The sequence below is a fragment of the Capricornis sumatraensis genome, chromosome 1 (genome assembly GCF_032405125.1).
Source record: "Capricornis sumatraensis isolate serow.1 chromosome 1, serow.2, whole genome shotgun sequence".
NCBI classification, from domain to species: Eukaryota; Metazoa; Chordata; class Mammalia; order Artiodactyla; family Bovidae; genus Capricornis; species Capricornis sumatraensis.
In genome coordinates, this window is record NC_091069.1 from 92,048,532 (window position 1) to 92,070,212 (window position 21,681).

General features: G+C 47.5%; 1 protein-coding gene across 4 annotated transcripts in view; it reads left to right on the forward strand.

Annotated features, from left to right (window-relative positions):
- The window catches only part of XDH (xanthine dehydrogenase), a 68,868-nt gene that overhangs the window by 11,166 nt on the left and 36,021 nt on the right, over window positions 1-21,681 (forward strand). For 3 of the 4 annotated variants that reach the window (XM_068964731.1, XM_068964757.1, XM_068964748.1), the window contains exons 5-15: window positions 1,891-2,017; window positions 2,963-3,024; window positions 9,604-9,672; window positions 10,004-10,093; window positions 11,155-11,296; window positions 13,865-13,957; window positions 14,535-14,686; window positions 15,925-16,018; window positions 17,378-17,487; window positions 19,712-19,896; window positions 21,458-21,632. In XM_068964731.1, the coding sequence (XP_068820832.1) occupies window positions 1,891-2,017; window positions 2,963-3,024; window positions 9,604-9,672; window positions 10,004-10,093; window positions 11,155-11,296; window positions 13,865-13,957; window positions 14,535-14,686; window positions 15,925-16,018; window positions 17,378-17,487; window positions 19,712-19,896; window positions 21,458-21,632 (1,299 nt within the window). The remainder of the gene's footprint in view (window positions 1-1,890; window positions 2,018-2,962; window positions 3,025-9,603; window positions 9,673-10,003; window positions 10,094-11,154; window positions 11,297-13,864; window positions 13,958-14,534; window positions 14,687-15,924; window positions 16,019-17,377; window positions 17,488-19,711; window positions 19,897-21,457; window positions 21,633-21,681) is intronic. The other variant, XM_068964740.1, reaches the window with a different exon arrangement.

Genomic DNA, 21,681 nt, shown 5'->3' on the forward strand with positions numbered 1-21,681 from the left:
TGATTTCCTCCGGGATTCTATGACACCACGTGTCCCTCCTCCCTCCGTGCTGGAACCGTGTGCAGCTCCCCCTCAGCTCAGTCCCTAATCGCTGCAGCGCCCTGGGCTCTGGCCTGGGCCCAGTCCCTTCTCCACCTTCATACTCTCCCAACATGAGTTTAAGGCCATATCTCCATATCTTCAGGTTCGATCTCTCCTCAGAGATCAGACTCTGATTTCCAGCTGCCTACTTGAATCAGTAGATGGGTGTCTGATCTCAAACTTAACAAAAACTCAATTTCGCCCGAGCTTCGTTCTCCTCTGGTCTTCCTCCATCTGAGTCAATGGCAGAGCATCCACCCAATTGCTCACGACCAAAATCTAGGAGTCCCCTGTGATGTTTGCATTCCCCATATCCAGTCCATCCAGAAGTAACAGCTACTCTGCCTCCAGACTTTACAATGGAAACTTCATTCGTTTCTCTGTCTCCCCTACTACTGTTTGGTCCAAGTCACATTCCTTCCCGCCTAGGCCACGTCAATGTCATGATCCCCTGTGTCTTCTCTTGCCCCCACAGCCATTCTCTATTCAACAGCTAGAGTGAATCTTTAAAAACACAAATTCAATCGTATCAAGCCCTGCTGAAATTCCCCTTTAAAAAGCTTCCCATCATCACACCCAAAATCACAGTCAGGATCCCTAATCTGGGATAGTCAGAGCCCTAACCCAGGCTCTGGCTGCTTCCTGTCCCCCCGGCTGACATCTCTTGTCCCAGGGTTCCACCTGTCCCGGCCTTTCAGCAGATTTTCACACTGTCTGTGCTCAGAGCCCTTTTACTCACTGTTCCTTCTGCCTGGGTAACTCACTTCCTTGTTCCAAATCAAGTTCACCTTAAAGGTCGCTTTATCAGAATGGCTCTTCTGACCACTCCAAATAGCCACTAGTCAGTTACTCTGAGTCATGTCATCTTGTATTAATTCTGTATATAGTACCAACCTCCACCTCGAATTTTCTTCTTTGTTTTTGTCAGTATTTCCCCCATAAGGATGTGAGCTTCGTGAGACCAGGGACTTCATCTCTCTTTTATATGCTCCATCCCCAGGGGATATACTATGCCTGGCACATAATAGATTCTCAGTAAATACTTCTCAAATGAATGACTATCTGTGCTAAGTACTAGTGATACAACATTCTAGCAATTTTACTTGACATTCGTTCCAAGAGAGATTCCCAAGAGATTAAAAAATAATGTAGATGAGGAGAATTTCATTGTAATAAAGATCTGGCAGGTCTGAATGAAAATTCTGTGATGTTCAATGCTTTTAGTGAATTCTATAGCACACATTCTCCAATTCTTAAGTCTCCATCCATTGGACTTCAAGAATTGCCTTCACTTAAGAATACAGAGGTGTTCTAATTTGGAATAAAATGCATTCATTTGGTTGATTTTGGATTGTGGGGTAGTGTAGTTGAGAGAACCTAACACAGTTCTTGCTTTCCCCATGTGCAATCTTACACACATCCCTTAAATCTCTTAAATCTTCCTCCTCTGTCTTTAGTGAAGAGAGTGGTTCTAATTGTCACTGTTCTTAGAGGGGGGTGTCCTATTAATAACTTCCATTGGCTGACTCCCTACTCTGTGCCAGGTATGATGGCCAAGCGTTTTACATGAATGATCTCACTGAATTCTCAGCACAGCTCTGGAGATAAGTGCTAGGGTAGTGCTAAACAAACGGACAAGGTTTAGGAAGACTTGGTAGCCTGGCCGCGGTCACAGCTGGTGAGTGGGGGCACTCGGATTTGACTTTGGGCAGTGCAGACTGTCAACATGGGCTGTCTTCAGTTGAGTCACGTAGGGAGCCTGGCAGGGGTTCTGCCAACACAGGTGTCTATGCCATCTGCCCCTTTTAGGAGAGAATCGCCAAAAGTCACGGCTCTCAGTGTGGCTTCTGCACCCCTGGCATCGTCATGAGCATGTACACGCTGCTTCGGAATCAGCCCGAGCCTACTGTTGAAGAAATCGAGGATGCTTTCCAAGGTATGGGCCTTGTGCAGGGCCCAGGAGGCAAAGGGGCAAGTGGGTTTCTGAGGAGGGCAGGGCAGGGGCAGAGTGGAAGCCAGGAGTGAACTAGGAGTTCCAGGCACTTGAGGAAAGGCCTCAGGCTGCCCCATCATGGTAGCTAAGATTTGTTGGGAAATGGCCCTTTCTTACTTTGAAGAACACTTGGTTGGTTTGAAGACCCTCTGGGCTCTCCCGCCTTAGTGTCCATCTTCCTGTGCTGTCTTCCTGACCCAGCTCTGTGCTGGGAAGGGTGACCCTGAGTGCCTGGCGTGGGAGGAGATCATCTGGGAAACTGCACAGAAGCCAGTGACATGGCATCTGCCCTGGCATCTTCCCCAGAGCAGGGTTCCATGGGGCAAAGGCCATGTATGAAGAAGGCGGCCCTAGTTCTGAGTCTGGGGCAGGAACTGGCTCCCCACTTTGCCTTCTGTGAATGGGCCCAGGTGGCTAGACCCACTATCTCTTCCTCTGAATTGAATAGAGAAGGCTTGCCATCCATTCAATTTCTTTCAGTGCATCATTTATTCCAGTCAGTTATATGAAGTCCAGTCATAGGCCAGGCACTAGACAGGGTACAAGGACATAGGAATGGAAGACAGTCCCTCTCCTCAAGGAGTCCATGTTCTGAAGGGGAAGAGAGTTTATAATGTAGTTTGATAAGCTCACTGATAAAGCTTTGACTAGGAGTCACCATGGGAGGACTTAGGGGGGCACTTGATTCAGTCTAAGCATTCTAGGAAGGCTTCCTGGAAGAAGTGATAGATGTTTGGAAGTCAAGGTTACAAGTAAAAGGAGAATCATTCCAAGTAAAGAAAATAGAATATATAAAGAGAGCATTTAACTGTGCTGGGAGCAAAGCCACAAACCTCTTAGCTGCCCTGGGGCCAGTGCTGACATTGCAGGTTTTTCCTTGGCCCACAGGAAACTTATGCCGCTGTACAGGCTACAGACCCATCCTCCAGGGCTTCCGGACCTTTGCCAAGGTGAGTGGGGGCTCTGGGACAGCAGTGGCCCGGTTCCTAAAGCAGCAACACTCTGGAATCACAGTTGGGAGCGATGCCAAAGGCCTCTGGGTTACAGAAAAAAAAAGATAAGATGACCAACTGGCAGGAACTTCTGCTGTAGGTACCTGGCAAGGACGCTGGGCTCTGCCATTCTTATTTGGGGTGTGGGGGGAAGTGGTGGTTCTCATCGATAGCCCGGAGACTTTCCTTCCAGGAAAGGCCTGGAGAGCTGGCTCCTGAAAGAGACATGCCACCTAAGAGCAAACTTCCTACAGGGCGTTCGGGCTTGGCATCCTGCCTTGGTGTCTGGCATGCTCAGCCCATGGGGCAGGTGCTGAATGTGACGTTTAGTAACAACCCAGCCTGACTCAGCACTCGCGTCCCTCCTCCCTTGCCATCCAGGCTGCTTTCTGCAGCTGGCACTCTGCTGGGTTTAGGAAACTAAGAATTAGATCTCCAGATAGTGTGTGAAGCCCTGAAGTATTCATATAACTCTGAGTGAGAAACCACAGCTGGGATGAACAGGCACTGATTACGTAAATGCAGCCCACACACCTGCCATATGGCAAGGAGGACCGAGAGCTGGCTTCCCCTTTCTTTGCTTAATCTCCCCAGATTTTACCTGATTCCCCAAATGGGTCAAGTTGATCCTAACTCCTATCAAACTGTCTCATCTCAATTTGATTCTGGGTTGAGGGGAGAGTCACAGACACCTGTGTCTTTCACTGACCTTAGAGTTGGTACATTGCAAAAAAAGGAGTATTGCATCCAAATAGTCCAAAAGGGTAGAGGTGGGACCTCTAAGGATGGGAAACAGCACACCCTGGTGAATGCTGTTGATATTGAGGAACCAGGAACTATGAATGTAAATGAAAGTGATTGAAAGCTTAGATTCAGTCTGCAGACCTGGGTTCAAATCCCATTCCATCACTTAATTGATACATGATATTGGGCAAATTTCCTCATTTCTAAAATGGGGATTCTAATAATACCTACCTTAAAATGCTTGTGGAAAGAACTCCTTGTAAAGCTCTTAGAACAGAGCCTGGCACATCCTACATTTTCAGTAAACGGCAACATAAATTATGATGCTGGTACATTTTTCCCCATTACCCAATATTTAATCTTCATGTGCTGCTTAGGCTTCCCTGAGAACCGTGGATTGTTAATTTTGTCCATGTATTTATTTCATAGGAGGCTTCTCAAAGAAAGATGATCTGACCAGCCCTCCTCGTTTCTCAAAAGAGAAGGACTTTTGGGTGTAGCTGGAAAGTATCCTCCTTCTGAGAGTCAGAGTTTTATCATTGTTGAAATGGTTCCTAAGCCCCCTTTATAGCCATACCTCCCTCAATCCTGCTGCCTGGCAGCGTAGAGCCGAGTCAAGTAGAGCTGGGTGCTTTAAGTAGCTCAAGTGACTGGCACACAGAGTGTGCTCAGACGCTCATGCATGTTACTCACTAGAGCCCCCAAGGCCCTCTTCAGAGCCTTTTAACTCTTGTTTTACACACAGTTCTAACAAACTCAGGTGTCTAGTTTACATGGCCACATTGCAAAAGAATGAGGAAGGTATGCTATAGGAAGGAAGCCTGTTCACAGCAAGAAATGATAACAAAGAAGGAAATGAGGAATCATAAAAATAATCTTGAGCCTAATCATTTTAGCCTGGGCTTCTCAGGTGGCACAGTGGTAAAGAATCTGCCTGCCTTTGCAGGAGATGCAAGAGATGCAGGTTTGATCTCTGGGTTGGGAAGATCCCCTGGAGGAAGAAATGGCAATGTGTTTCAGTATTCTTGTCTGGAAAAGTCCATGGATAGAGGAATCTGACAGGTTACAGTCCATAGGTCTGCAGAGTCAGACGTGACTGAGAGACTTGGCATGCACACACCCCGAAAGAGGAAATCTCTCTGGGGGAAAACCCTAGTCTTATCCAACCTCAGCAGACCTCGAGGGCAGTGACACGTCATCGTATATCACAACAGTTTATGTCATAAAAAACATCAGCGAATTATTAAGAAGAAAGATCTAAGTAAGAATGTGCTGGTACTTTAATTATTTGTGAAAGATACTTTTGTGAAATATATCCTCCCCCACAAGGATCAGGTGAGCGAGGCTGTTGTCTTACTGTATGCAGGGCCTAGTATTCCCCTACATTACTCCTTCTCCAAAAAGGGAGATGAGAGAAGGCCCTCTTCTTTCTGTCCAAACACAGAGGGGAAAGGCAAAGTATTGTTGCTTAGTCACGAAGTCGTGTTCGATTCTTTGTGACCCCATGGACTGCAGCACACCAGGCTTCCCTATCCTTCACTCTATCTCCTGGAGTTTGCTCAAACTCGTGTCCATTGAGTCAGTGATGCCATCCAACCATCTCATCCTCTGTCACTCCCTTCTCCTCTTGCCCTCAATCTTTCCCAGCACATCAGGTCTTTTCCAGTGAGTTGGCTCTTCATGTCAAATGTTCAAAATACTGGAGCTTCAGCATCAGTCCTTCTAATGAATGTTCAGGATTGATTTCCTTTAGGATTGACTGGTTTGATCTCTTTTCAGTCCAAGGGACTCTCAAGAGTAGTGGGGAGGTAGAAAATAGACAGCTCTGAAATCCAGTGATAAAGTAGTGGCTACAGGAGGGGTCTGCACACAGGGTGGTTGAGGCAAGTCTGAGAATGCTTGCAGGTTCCCAAAGGACCTTCAGCCTCCTTAGCCCTCTGAGAACTTCTTCAGGGACACTGATGAGCTGTGACTCATCGTTTAGTAAATGGTGGCATGAACGCTGTCTTCCATGATTCATGTAGAGAAGGGTTCCTCCCGACTACTCCCCTAGGAGCTGGCTGCTCTGGAAATGTGTCTAGGACTGAGCCTGGGAGTTTTCCCCACACTCGTAGAGCTCCGCGATTCTATAGTGTCTTCTGGGGCCCTGAGCTGAGACTTCTGCCTCCTTAGGGCAGATCAGTCAGGTAAACACTCCCTTTCCCACATTCAGTGCATTGGTTTGGGGATGTAGCAATCTGGGCTCTAGTCTGTGCTCCGTCATTGGCACCTTGAGAGGTCTTCAGCAAGTCCTCTATCCATAGGTGCTGGGTCAGCAGACCTGTACATAACCTACAGAACAGGTCCACGGTGAGGAATAAAGAGTGTGAACTTTCTGGCAAGAAGCGCCTGATAAGGAGTGGGAGGCTGTCAGGCACATCCCTGGCCCAGCTCTGGTCCTAGACATCTTTGGCAGGAGCCCCACAAAGACTCCAGCCTGGGGGTGCCCAGGACTTGATGGTTTAGAAGTAGAGGCACGAGTGCTGTGAGAACCAATGGGAATTTCTCTCAGGGAGGCTTCCTCAGGAAGCAGTACTGAAGTGGGAACGTGAGCACAAAAAGATGTTTTGATAAAATAGGACCTAGGTTTTATGGCGGAGAAGGCAATGGCACCCCACTCCAGTACTCTTGCCTGGAAAATCCCATGGACCGAGGAGCCTGGTAGGCTGCAGTCCATGGGGTCGCTGAGTTGGACACGGCTGAGTGACTTCACTTTCACTTTTCACTTTCCTGCATTGGAGAAGGAAATGGCAACCCACTCCAGTGTTCTTGCCTGGAGAATCCCAGGGATGGGGGAGCCTGGTGGGCTGCCGTCTATGGGGTCACACAGAGTCGGACACGAGTGAAGTGACTTAGCAGCAGTTTTTATGGAGAAATTTTCTTAAAATTAAATTTCTGTTACTTCCAAGAGAGATCCTGTTTATATATCCTCAAGTTATTTAATCTATATTTATCAAGCAGAGGCCCTCCCTATGGGCAGAGACAAGTGGGTTGCAGGGGTGGGGGTGCAGTATCTGCTGCCTCTCTAGATGCTGGGGTGAATTTCAAACCCAGGTTTCATTTGACAGGAATAATCTAGGTTCTTTCAGTTCAGTTCAGTCACTCAGTCGTGTCTGAGTCTTTGCAACCCCATGAACCGCAGCACGCCAGGCATCCCTGTCCATCACCAACTCCCAGAGTACACTTAGATTCATGTGCATCGAGTCAGTGATGCCATCCAACCATCCCATCCTCTGTCGTCCCCTTCTCCTCCTGCCCCCAATCCCTCCCAGCATCAGAGTCTTTTCCAATGAGTCAACTCTTTGCATGAGGTGGCCAAAGTACTGGAGTTTCAGCTTTAGCATCAGTCCTTCCAAAGAAATCCCAGGGTTGATCTCCTTCAGAATGGACTGGTTGGATCTCCTTGCAGTCCAAGGGACTCTCAAGAGTCTTCTCCAACACCACAGTTCAAAAACATCAATTCTTCAGCCCTCAGCTTTCTTCACAACCAACTCTCACATCCATACATGACTACTGGAAAAACCATAGCCTTGACTAGACGGACCTTAGTCGACAAAGTAATGTCTCTGCTTTTGAATATGCTATCTAGGTTGGTCATAACTTTCCTTCCAAGGAGTAAGCAACTTTTCATTTCATGGCTGCAGTCACCATCTGCAGTGATTTTGGAACCCATAATAATAAAGTCTGACACTGTTTCCACTGTTTCCCCATCTATTTGCTATGAAGTGATGGGACCAGATGCCATGATCTTCATTTTCTGAATGTTGAGCTTTAAGCCAACTTTTTCACTCTCCTCTTTCACTTTCATCAAGAGGCTTTTGAGTTCCTCTTCACTTTCTGCCATCAGGGTGGTGTCATCTCCATATCTGAGGTTATTGATATTTCTCCCGGCAATCTTGATTCCAGCTTGTGTTTCTTCCAGTCCAGCATTTCTCATGATGTACTCTGCATAGAAGTTAAATAAGCAGGGTGACAATATACAGCCTTGACGTACTCCTTTTCCTATTTGCAACCAGTCTGTTGTTCCATGTCCAGTTCTAACTGTTGCTTCCTGACCTGCATACAGATTTCTCAAGAGGCAGGTCAGGTGGTCTGGTATTCCCATCTCTCTCAGAATTTTCCACAGTTTCTTGTGATCCACACAGTCAAAGGCTTTGGCATAGTCAATAAAGCAGAAATATATGTTTTCCTGGAACTCTCTTGCTTTTCCCATGATCCAGCGGATGTTGGCAATTGGATCTCTGGTTCCTCTGCCTTTTCTAAAACCAGCTTGAACATCAGGGAGTTCACGGTTCACGTATTGCTGAAGCCTGGCTTGGAGAATTTTGAGCATTACTTTACTAGCATGTGAGATGAGTGCAATTGTGTGGTAGTTTGAGCATTCTTTTGCATTGCCTTTCTTTGGAATTGGAATGAAAACTGACCTTTTCCAGTCCTGTGGCCACTGCTGAGTTTTCCAAATGTGCTGGCATATTGAGTGCAGCACTTTGACAGCATCATCTTTCAGGATTTGAAAGAGCTCAACTGCAATTCCATCACCTCCACTAGCTTTGTTCATAGTGATACTTTCTAAGGCCCACTTGACTTCACATTCCAGGATGTCTGGCTCTAGATGAGTGATCACACCATCATGATTATCTGGGTCGTGAAGATCTTTTTTGTACAGTTCTTCTGTGTATTCTTGCCACCTCTTTTTAATATCTTCTGCTTCTGTTAGGTCCATACCATTTCTGTCCTTTATCGAGCCCATCTTTGCATGAAATGTTCCCTTGGTATCTCTAATTTTCTTGAAGAGATCGCTAGTCTTTCCCATTCTTTTGTTTTCCTCTATTTCTTTGCATTGATTGCTGAAGAAGGCTTTCTTATCTCTTCTTGCTATTCTTTGGAACTCTGCATTCAGATGCTTATATCTTTCCTTTCCTCCTTTGCTTTTCGCTTCTCTTCTTTTCACAGCTATTTGTAAGGCCTCCCCAGACAGCCATTTTGCTTTTTTGCATTTCTTTTCCATGGGGATGGTCTTGATCCCTTTCTCCTGTACAATGTCATGAACCTCATTCCATAGTTCATCAGGCACTCTATCTATCAGATCTAGGCCCTTAAATCTATTTCTCCCTTCCACTGCATAATCGTAAGGGATTTGATTTAGGTCATACCTGAATGCTCTAGCGGTTTTCTCTGCTTTCTTCAATTTCAGTCTGAATTTGGTAATAAGGAGTTCACGATCTGAGCCACAGTCAGCTCCTGGTCTTGTTTTTGTTGACTGTATAGAGCTTCTCCATCTTTGGCTGCAGAGAATATAATCAGTCTGATTTTGGTGTTGACCATCTGGTGATGTCCATGTGTAGAGCCTTCTCTTGTGTTGTTGGAAGAGGGTGTTTGCTATGACCAGTGCATTTTCTTGGCAAAACTCTATTAGTCTTTGCCCTGCTTCATTCCACATTCCAAGGCCAAATTTGCCTGTTACTCCAGGTGTTTCTTGACTTCCTACTTTTGCATTCCAGTCCCCTATAATGAAAAAGACATCTTTTTGGGGTGTTAGTTCTAAAAGGTCTTGTAGGTCTTCATAGAACCGTTCAACTTCAACTTCTTCAGCGTTACTGGTTGGGGCATAGACTTGGATTATATGATATTGAATGGTTTGCCTTGGAGATGTACAGAGATCATTCTGTTCTTTAGCTTCAAAGCTAGGTTCTTTAGCTTCTGTGAAAACTCTTTGCAAATATCTTTGTGTGACATTTGTGGTCATCTCTGTAGAATGGTGGATGCTGTGGAGGAAATGGGAACAATGCAAACTGCTGCATGGACCAGAAGAAAGACCACAAGGTAAGTGGGTCTTTTTTGGCCTGGAAGCCTGAGGGCCAACCTCAGGTCAAAGGAGCTAGTGGGCTATCTCCACACTCTGAGCTGTGGCAGCTGGAAGAGGAAACCATTATCTTCAAACTGTAAAGTTGGTGAATGTACACCTTAGCCCTGGATCCTCTGGCAAAACCTCTTTGTCCCTGCTTCCTGGGAGCTACCTCTCCCCCAACCCATCCCCACCCCAACCAGCCTGCTGGGGACTGTGGATGAGCTCACTTGGACAGAGGGCTGGGCCAGCCCTATGGGGCATTTTAATGCAGGAGACAGTGTATCCCTTATCTTTTCCCCTTTCCAGCAGGTTACTCTCTCACCGTCTTTATTCAACCCAGAGGAGTTTATGCCCCTGGATCCCACCCAGGAACCCATCTTCCCCCCAGAATTGCTGGTAGGTGATGTCCCCTGAGCCTCTGGAGACCTGCTGAGTCCCACTAGTACCCACTGGGGTCTTTGTGTCCTCTTTCTCCTGTGGGTTTCAGCCTGAATTTCCCTTTGTTGCTCTTACTCCAAGTCCCTGTGCCACGTATTTCCACAGGGACCCACACTTCTCCTCTTCACATGCGTTGCTCACATGTGAGGAGGGGGTCTGTCTGGCAGGCCATGTACAGTAATAGGAGCTCCAGAAGTGTTTGCTGACATTCTGCCTAAATCTCTTGTCTAAGCCCTGAAGCAATGCATTCTTTCTGTAAGCCACCCATTTTTTTACAAAACAAACAAAGAAACAAAAAAGCGCTGTGTTCAAAGGACACAATCCATGATGTGCAGCCCTGTCTTAAGGACACCTCTCACGCCCATTTTGTCACCTGATGATCTTGCTCCTCCACACCAACATTTATGGCAAACAGACAACCAAAAATCAAGCCACGCTCAAAGTTTCTCAAGCGCAGGCTTCTCTAGGGGTGGTGAGAGCATGAAGATGACTTTAAGAGTTCATTGGGCCAGAAAGAATGGCTTTGCAGCAGACCACCAGAATATCTTTCTGTGGATCATGAAACCTTTAAAAAACCATCAGTTTGATTTGGGGATTTTCCCTCCTGACTCTGCATCACCCCTCATGCACTAGAAGCGGCCCTCCATTACGTTCCCTGCTTCTGCCACCCCTGTCCCCTCTCGCACCTCCTGGAGGCAGTGAGGGAGAGTTAAGCCACCTTGTGTTCCCATAGCCTTGATCCTCAGGCTTCTCCTTTACCTGCAAAAGGAGAGACTAACAGCACCTTCTTCCCCGAGCTCTTCTAAAGACTAAATGAAATAACGTATGTGAAAGAGCCGCGGCCCAAGTCCTGCCTCAGTACCAAGCGTTTCCCCTCGCTTCTTCCCTGACATGCACTTTCCCGCTGAATTCAGTACTAAGCAAATCCATAATTAATCCTCTTGCAAACTGAAAGCAATGGCCCTGGGAATCACAGCGGGGAGGAGAAGGCCACACAGTAAGAAAATGGCATTTTCCAGAGGCTGAAAGACATTCCACTGAAGCAGCTGCGTTTTGAAGGGGAGCGTGTGACCTGGATTCAATCCTCCACCTTGAAGGAGTTGCTGGACCTCAAAGCTCAGCATCCCGAGGCCAAGCTGGTGGTGGGGAACACAGAGATCGGTAAAGATGTGGGCAGCTCTTGGTCAGTCTGTGCAGTTCAGCCCCTTGTGGCTCTGTGTGTCCTACTCTGCCTTCATTTCCCCATTTCCTAGGTGGAGGTGATAATGCCTCCTCCAATGGGCTTCCCTGGTGGCTCAGACAGTAAAGAATCTGCCTGCAGTGTGGGAGACCTGGGTTTGATCCCTGGGTTGGGAAGATCCCCTGGAGAAGGGAATGGCTTCCCACTTCAGTATTCTTGCTTTTAGAATTCCATGGCCAGAGGTGCCTGATGGGCCACAGTCTGTGGGGTCACAAAGAGTTGGACACAACTGAGCGACTAACACTCACTTTTCAAGGGTTGCTCTGAGTATTAACTGAGATCCTTGCTGATTGTTCTCCATAAACATTGACAGAGACCTGGCCCGATGCCAGGTATTCTGGGTGAGCCAGGGGTACCCAGATCACCTAGACCAGACTCCTTCCCTTGAGGTGCTCCCAGTCTGAGGGTAAGGGAGCAACATGGGTCAAGTGTCTGGGCCAGTACCTGACAGACCCTAGGGGTTCCATAAATGTCACTCTCCTGCCCCCTTTTTCTGGGGGTGATGTGGTAAGGCAAGGGAGAGGAAATGCCCAAGTGTGGCTGTGCTGTGTTGCCCATGTCTGTGGCCACCTGCCCTGTGGTGCTACCCCCCAGACGTGAGCCCCACAATATGTAAACAGGCCAAGGAGGCTCCAGAGGCGCCACCCGCAGCCCTGGTGCTTGAAGACTCAGGAGCAGAGATGCCCCACCTCCTGCTAGGCTTGGTCCATTCCTGTACCTGGCGTGGCCCGTTTCCCCTTGGCTGGGCCCCATGCCCAGTGAGGATCCGGGAGAGGGTGGAGGCACAGGCCAGGGCAGTCTCAGGGGACCCTCAGAGGCCAGGGCGGTCTCAGAGCAGCCCATTCTAGCCTGTCGGGGCTCCTATCTCTGGCTCTGGAAGAACCCCCCTACGCCAAGCCCTGGGTTCTGGTTGGCTCTGCAGCTGCAGAGAGGAGGGCCCGGCTCAGGTGTGTACTGGTGAATTGCAGAACTGAGCCATGCTTGTGAGCACACGTGCCATATGGAGTCCCTCGCTGCAACAACGGGGCCCACTGGATGCCAGGGTGAGAGGTACTTCAGGTGATAGGACCACGACGGCCTATGCGGCCATGACCCTAGGGCCCAGGGTCACGTGAGTTAAGGTGGAGAATGACTGGCTGGAAAAATCTTTGGGGCCCTTGGAGGTATGACATATTCCTCACCAAGAATCATATAATGTCTTGGACTCAGTTAGATTCTAAGAGAAAAGGAATTCACAAAGATATTACAAGCTCCAAACTAGAAAGAATAGCCTAAGATCACTCCACAGCTCTACCCCTCCTCCTTCCCACACCCTACCTCCCCGAGAGCAACCATCACGCACCCTACCTCCCCCAGGGTAACCATCAACTGCCGTGATGTTGGGGGAAGCTGGGCATCAAGAAAACCTTATCAAGATGAACCACTTATTGCCTCCCTCTCCCCTCTTTATTCTATGAGCTGATATTCAAACAGACCAGGCTTCTCAAAGCCTGCTCCACCCTTCAGAGACCCTCCGCAGCACGTGAGAAGATGGGGGATGATGCACAGATATTTCCTTTTTAACCTTTTCCATTTACAACCCTGCGGGTGGGGCTGGGAGGGGTGCTGTGCTGACTGGGTCTGAGGAATAGAGGCAGGTCTGTTCAGAGAGGTTTCTTACTTGGTTCACTGGAAGGATAGCAATCAGACACAGACATTCGGTCTCATCAAGCCATGCACTGTAAGAACTCAGACAGATACTGGGAATTAGGCGTTGATTTAAATTTTTCTCTCAGTCATTTTTCCTTTTTGTCTGAATGTTAGACTTTCATATTATATTACTATTATATCCCAACTCTAATAATTGCCTCGGTACTGTAATGTGCCCGTTCTTAGCTGTATAATTTAGGAAAGAAACTTCACCTCCCTGTGCTCCAGTTTCCTATCTACTGTTGTTTAGTGCCTCAGTTGTGTCTGACTCTTGGCGACCCCATGCACAGTAGCCCACCAGGCTCCTCTGTCCTTGGGGTTTTCCAGACAAGAATACTAGAGTGCGTTGACATTTCCTTCTCCAGGGGATCTTCCTGACCCAGGAATCAAACCCATGTCTCCTGAATTGCAGGCAGATTCTTTACCGTTGAGCCACCAGGAAACCCTTCTTATCTATGAACAGAGAAAATCACAGTATTTCATAGGGTTATTATGAGGATTAAATGAGTTAAAATATGTAAAGTGTTTCGAAGGGTTTCTGACTTATTTTCATGCCCTTTTTCTAATATTGTGAAGAAACACACATCCACATACACACACATGAAGTCAAGTTCATCTTATTTGAGTTCCGATGAGAGAGAGAAAGACATAGTTTCCTGGCTGATCATGTGGAAACTGCACTTTATCCCATGTCCTGTCCATTGCACCTCCAAGTCCCGAGACATCCACAGAGCATGTGAAATCCATGCTGTCTGCAGAGGTGGGAGCCCTGCGACTTGGGGCTTTTCATTTCTTTCAAGGCATTGAGATGAAGTTTAAGAATCAGCTGTTTCCTGTGATCATCTGCCCAGCCTGGATCCCTGAGCTGAATTCAGTGGAGCATGGACCTGAGGGTAAGGAGGGGTGGGGGCGCTGCTTGAGCCCACAGAGGGGCTGGGATCTTGGAGGTGGGTTGTGCAGAGGATGGTGGCGATCCTGCTGCACCTGCTTTTTCAAGAGTCACCCTGCACGGGGGAAGCGGACACCCTCACTATTCTCCACTGAGCATCCATCGTCGGGTACCAATGGGCTCAGGGCTTGATATTTTCAGTAATCATTCTCAATCCTGGCTGCACACAGATTCATTCATGAGAATAGGGGGTGGGTGGAGATGGGGGTTGGGGTGCTTTTTTTAAAAGAAATGCCAAGAGTTCACCCTCAGAGATCTGATTTTATTGAGTTGAGAGTCACTAGTTTAGAGAAAAAAAGCACTCTGGTTTTAAGACTGGGCTTGAGTTCTGGTTCTGTTATTAACTGTGTACCATTGGGCAGGTCACCAGACCTCTCTTGGCCTTAATTTCTTCATCCATATAAGGACGTGCATCCTGGTTCATCCTTACTCAGTTGCTGTGAAGCTTCCTAGGAGCTGTGTATGGAAGTGCTTCTTGAGCTGTGAGGTGGATGGCTGTCATTCCGAGCATGTGTTCCCAGGGATCTCCTTTGGAGCTGCTTGTCCCCTGAGCTCTGTGGAAAAGACCCTGCTCGAGGCAGTTGCCAAGCTTCCCACCCAGAAAACGGAGGTGTTCAGAGGAGTCCTGGAGCAGCTGCGCTGGTTTGCCGGGAAGCAGGTCAAGTCTGTGGCGGTGAGTCGCTAGATAGGGGCCCAGGATTGGCACTTTCCCCATAAGGCGAGGGGGCCAGCCTGGGTTCTATTACAGCCCGAATAGGCCTCAAACTTTTGTTTAGGATTTCCTGGGGGCTTGTTGAAAATGCAGACTCCTGGGCCCCACTCTCAGAGAAACTGACTGCAGATCTGGGTTGCGGCGCAGGGGTCAGGCTTTAACAAGCCCCACGGGTGCTTCTGACGTGGCCCTAGGACCACTCTGGGGGTGCTCATGCTATGACTCCATCTTCACCCCTGAGGCTGGAGAGATGGGGCTGCCTGCCCATCTCTTTCTGAACTTAGCCGAGGCTTCCAGCAGGTGCAAGAGAGATAAGTTAGGGAGAAGCCAAAATAGGAAGGCGGACTGCCTTTCAGAGTCAGGGGTAGAACCTGAGGTGGAGCCCCTTGAGAGGAGAGAGAGGCCCATGGGTCGACTGCAGTCAGCCTTCAGACAAGCCCCCAAATCCAGGGTTTGCAGATGGCGTTCTCACACTCGGCGCCATTTGAGTCTCACAGCTGTTGATGGGGTTGGACGGAAAGCTGACCCTTCCATTCTACTGTTGCGGCTGTTGTTTTAAATTAGAACAAACAACAAAGCCAAACAACCTACTCCCATTCCCCTCACCCTACCTCAAGCACCTCTTCCAATTACAGATAAGGAGACTCAAACTCATAAAACTCTAAGTTCCCCAATTCAGATGAAATCGACTTGTGGGAAGGATTTTTTTTTTTCCTGGAGCAACTGGTTTTCTTCCCCTTTTCTAATAATGGGAACTCTGTGTCTGATTCTCCTTATATTCTTTGCCAAGGAAGCTCAGTTCAAACACACTGTTTATCCTTAAGGCTTCCCATTCTTTTTCCTTGATCTTTGTCTTTTATTTCTCTTTCACTAACTCTCTACAGCCTCAGTGATAAACCATCTCAGCCCTTTCAGAAAAAGGTTGGGTGAAATCAATCATACAAACAATGTAAAGGAACTGACCCTGGTTTACATATAGGTAAACTTCAGAGCTGGGCCCCAACCCCAGGCGTTGGAATCTCGAGTTCTGCATGTTGCCCAAACGCCCGGGTTCTTACTGTGCTGGTCTGGTGTCTACAGTGGGTGGAGGATCTCAGAGCTCTCCCTTCAGCAGATGTCCCCCACCTTCCACATTCAGGAGCCAGGAAAGCTGGACTTTCCTGGGGTGGGCTCTCACATGTTCTCCCTGCTTATCCTAGTCCATTGGAGGGAACATCATCACAGCCAGCCCCATCTCCGACCTCAACCCTGTGTTCATGGCCAGTGGGACCAAGCTGACCATCGTGTCCAGAGGTGAGCTGCCTCATGCAGAGGTCAGGAAAGAGGGCCAGGGCTGGAGTGGAGTCTCACAGGATAAGTCACTTACTGCAGAAGCAGAACCCAAAGTTCAATAACATAGCTTTCCTAAAGCTTGGATCCCTGGAAACTATAAAAGGAGATGCACCCAGGCTGGGGGCCGGGAGGGCTGGACCATCACTTTATTAAGAATTCACAATAGGACCTGTCACCCAGATGCCATACTCAGTGGTGTGTTCTGGGCCAGAGTATGCCACTCAGCATAGTTGATGGCTGGGTTTTCAGGGAGTCTGAGCGTTTGTTAAACATGGCTATTATTAAACATTAAACTATATACCCTCACAATGAAATAAATTATATTAAAAACAAAGGTAATAAATACTCAAAATTCACCATTTCCTCATTATTTCCCTTCAGTTTACAGCTGTCTATATCTTTGAGGTTGTTTCCATTTATTCCATTTGTAGACTGGAAATGCTATATAATAGTTCACTCCTGCACCTCTTTCCTTGCTCAAGGGTTTCCCCAAGACCACCTCTGGGTTTAAGGACTTTCAGGAGGACAAGGAAGACTCACAGGACTCAGTGTTGAGTCTGCTCATGGCTATGACTTATTATAGCAGGAGAATAGAGAGCGAAATCAGCAAAGGGAAAAGAAACATGGGGCAGAGGAAACCAGGCACAAGCTTCCAGGGCCTCCTCCCAGGGGAGTCACACAGGACACGCTCATTCTCCCCAGGAATAAGTTGAGCCATGACAACACACGTGAAGGATTGTTTACTGGGGATGCTCGGTAGAGACTTAGCGCCCTGGGCTTTTAGTGGGGCTGGTCATGTAGCTCTGCCTGGCACGTACCAGAAGTCCAGACTTCCAGAAGGAAAGTCAGGTGTTGAGCATAAACCATAGGATTTGTACAAACATTTTAGGCATTGTGATCTGTTCTTATCAGAAAATAGTGGGAACTCTCCTGAAAGCTAAGGTCCCAGAGGACAGCCAGTGGCCAGCCTTGTAAGCAGACCTCTCAGAGGGTGGCAGGCCTGCTGTGTCAACTCTTCGCTACCCTCTTTTCAACTTCACACTGAGCTATGCTGCTCTGGTAGCTTGACATTGGCCATTGTAGAAATATTTATACCACAGAAGCTTGTGAATGCTATGAGTCAGGGCTTTTTCTTAAAGAACTGATTGTTAAACAGTCACCAGCACACCAATGCTAAGGGTTTCGGATGGAGTACCTGGGTCCCTGTCGTGCCAGCCACTCCCTCTGACTGTGGGCTTCAGGGGCCAGGAAGGAAAATTCTCCTGGTGATCTGTCCTGTGCTTTCTCACACTGGTCCCTCTCTGTCTTGCCTCTGTACAGGCACCAGAAGAACCGTTCCAATGGACCACACCTTCTTCCCCAGCTACAGAAAGACCCTGCTGGGTCCAGAGGAGATACTGCTGTCCATTGAGATCCCCTACAGCAGGGAGGTGAGATGCTGTCAATACAACCCAAATCACCCCTGCTCCTGCCGGGCTCCAGACAAAGAGATCTGCCTTGGGGACCACTCTTAGCATCTCTCCACTTTAACACTGATGTTCTTGTCTCTGAGCCTGGCCTTTATTAACAAATCATATTCCTTTCTGGACAATGAGGAGTTTCAGGGTATTGGGCACAGGGCACAGACAAGGAAACCAGACAGGTAGATGTGTGGTTCTGAACAAGTCATTCATCTTTCTGAGCCACAAATCCTCATCTGTAAAATGGGCCCATGTTTACTGACCTCGCAGATTATTGTGAGGACCAGAAAGAAAGAATTCATAAAGTTCCTGGCAGGTGTCTGGGAGCCAGTGGGGATCAGCAGCTGGTGCTAGCAACACAATTCCAAGAATATACCCAGCTGTGGAATATCTCTGCCCCAGTTTTCATATGATGAGGCGTGCAGTGTGTGTGCCAGATGGAGTGGCACCTCCAATGAGAGTCAGGTCCTCACCTGTTAAACTTGGGCTCAACCAGATGCTTTTTCTGGCACCCCACTCCAGTACTCTTGCCTGGAAAATCCCATGGATGAAGGAGCCTGGTAGGGTGCAGTCCATGGGGTCGCTGAGAGTTGGACATGACTCAGTGACTTCACTTCCACTTTTCACTTTCATGAATTGGAGAAGGAAATGGCGACCCACTCCAGTGTTCTTGCCTGGAGAATCCCAGGGACAGGGGAGCCTGGTGGGCTGCCATCTATGGGGTCGCACAGAGTCGGACATGACTGGAGTGACTTAGCAGCAGCAGTAGCAGCAGGTGCTTTTTCACTGATCATGCCCTGGGTTCACTTGGATGGGTTTCTGCCTCATGGGAGGGTTTTCTGGCCTGGTGGGGCAGGTCTGGGATCCTCTGGCCGCCTTGCTCGTGTTCCTTGGGGCATGTGGCATCCTGACCTGGCATGGTTTTGTCCTACACATTCCATGGGCCTTTAGAAGAGTGATCTGGGAGAGGCCGGGCACCAGCAGTAAAGGAGAGTATTAAGGGTTTACACAGCTGGTGCTCTAGCAAGTGTTACAATGCATGTTTGCCCTTGCTGATTTTGACCTCCTTAATGAGAATGTTGATTAAGTTAAGGCTGTTATGTCCCTGTGGTGGTTTTACAGCTTGTCTTTGTAGGCTATTTTGAACAGTGATTCCCAGAATTTTTGTATTTCACAGATCAATAGATTTAAAAAAAAAAAAAACTTGTGAGATGGGGAAAGAAGGAGGATACGGTCCAGTTTGTATTCTCCCAGGTAGAGACATAAACAAAAAAACATTTCATAAATGAAAGATTTTCATACCAAGAATTTGGAAGTCTTTCTCAAGAAAGAACAGCCGATGGCCTGACCCTGACCCTGCATGAACCCTAGGGAAAATGTTGCTTTGGGCCGGCACAGTCCTAGAAGTGGTTAGAACCTCTGTTCCAGAACCAAGTTCAAGCTCTGGGCTCATAGCCCCAGTGCTATGTTAGACGTCAGAAATCTCATCAGGAGGGCTCTCCTTGGCTTCTTCAGCAAAAGCCTGGGGTCATTTTGGACCTCAACAGTGTGTTTCTCCAATACACTTTCCCTTAAACCTCCCACCATTGATGTTCATCAGAACTTGGTGCCAGGGACAGTTCAAACCTTGCACAGAACCTGACACAGATGGGTCTTTACTTGGAAACCGACTCACACTCTCCTCCCATCTCCAAAGACAGAGCCTGGCTTGGACCCAGGGGAGATGTATGCTCAAAGCACAAAGAAAGCTACTGTTTCATAGTGTGAGTCTTCCTTTCAGGAAAAGAGAATTCTAACTGAAGCCAGTAGACTGGTGGGAGAGAAAAGTCAGGGAGGGCATCTATGGAGGTCCCAAGCTGACACTGGGTTTCAACACCCTTTGGCATCTCATTGTATCTGCTTGAGAGGCAGTCATGTTGATAGAGGCTTTGGCACAGTGCCTGGCTGTGTCGTTGGACTTCCTGTTTTCCTGACCAATGGGCAGAAATCCTGACCCTTCCCCAGTTTCTGGGAATGTTACCTGGAAATCCTCCTGAAAATGTGGTAGCTATGTCCTCACCTTTGACCCCTACCACCAGCTCCTGGATGCTATGTGCTGGTCTTCTGATTTCACCTCACCCTCCCTGCTTCAGACTCATTGTTTGCAGCCTTTGCAAAGCAAGGTGGGAAAGAGGTATTTTTCTGTTAATTTTAGGATGAGTTTTTCTCAGCATTCAAGCAGGCCTCCCGGAGAGAAGATGACATAGCCAAGGTGACCTGCGGCATGAGAGTCCTGTTCCAGCCAGGAAGCACGCAGGTAAAGGAGCTAGCCCTCTGCTATGGTGGAATGGCGGACAGAACCATCTCAGCCCTCAAGACCACGCGGAGGCAGCTGTCAAAGTAAGAGCTGAAAGTGGAATAAAGTTACTGCTGCTCCTGCTACTATGATTCCCAGTAGTGCTACCATTGGTGCGGCTATTGCTATTACTACTGCTACCAGAGCTGCTACCACTATGATGACAGCTGCCACTAGTGGTATTACTATTAGCAGTGTTGCTGCTGCTGAACTACTGTTAGCATGACTGCTACTGCTGCTACTATTGGTACTATTACTACTTATTTCGACAGCTACAACTACTATTACTACTGCTGCTGCTGCTTTTATTGCTCCAATGACTACTGCTGGTGCTACTCATCTCATTTCTTCTACTACTGTTACTATTGTTCTACTATTATCATTACTGCTATTCCTACTGCTATCACTACTATGACTAATATTACTATTGTGGCTACTGCTACTATTACAGTTGCTACTACTATGCTGTCTCTTCTACTGCTAATACTATTATTGTTGCTACTCCTAGTGTTACTGCTACTGATATGTCCGCTACAGGAGCTATTATTAATGCTATTACTGCTACTTTACTGCTACAATAACTATTACTATTGCAACTAGCACTGTAGCTGCCACTATTACTGCTCATAGAAGTATCCCTATTGCTGTTGCTGTTACTTCTCCTGCTAGTAGTATTGCTTGTACTATTGCTGTTACTACTGGTGCTTCTCTTATTTCTACTGTTACTTCTGCTTCTACTGCTATTACTATTGCTTCCACTACTACTATTAATGCTTCTGTCACTGCTAGCATTACTAGTACTAGTACTGCTGCTACTACTATTGCTGTTGCTACTACTACTGTAATTGCTGCTACACTGTTAGTACAGCAACTGCTATTACTAAGGCTATCATATGGCAGCAATTGTACCAAGCACTTTGCTGGCACTGTTCTATGTAATCCTTACAATAACTGTATGGCTAGATAAAGCTTAACTTTGGAGTTAGGCTCCTTGGTTCCAATTCCTGGCTTGAACACTTAACGGATGGGTAATATAAGTCAAGTTACTTAATTCTCCCATATCTCAGTTTTCTCATGGTAAAGTGAGTGTAAAAATTTTCCCTACTGTACCTTTTAACTTACATTAGAAGTAATGTTTCATATGAAGCACTTAAGATATTGCTCAGTGTGTTGTAGGAACTCAATAGATTTAACTATTATTTTCATGTGTGGTCTTTGGAAAATTGTATTTATTCTTAAAGAAGAGGAAATGGAGCCTTAAGGAGGTTAAGTAATTTGTGTGAAGTGAAAGTGAAAGTTGCTCAGTCATGTCTGACTCTTTGCAACCCCATGGACTGTAGCCTGCCAGGCTCCTCTGTCTATGGAATTTTCCGGGCAAGAATAGTAGAGTGGGTTGCCATTGCCTTTTCCAGGAGATCTTCCTGACCCAGGAATCAGATTCAGGTCTCTGCTTTGCACAGATTCTTTACTATCTGAAGCACTAGGTAAAGTCACATAACTATAAGTATCTGAGTCACATTTTTGAGCTGAGGTTCATGACTCCACTCACACAAGTGATTCTGAGAGCTGGTTGGGAACACTCTCCCATGACCTGCTCTCTGGCAGGTTCTGGAATGAGAAGCTGCTACAGGACGTGTGTGCAGGCCTGGCGGAAGAACTGTCCTTACCCCCAGACGCCCCTGGAGGCATGATTGAATTCCGACGCACCCTCACCCTCAGCTTCTTCTTCAAGTTCTACCTGACGGTGCTGAAGAAACTGGGCAAAGAGGACTCGGAAGATGTGAGTGTGGAGCCTGGCAAGGCCGAGCACTTGTGTGCTCCTGTAGCAC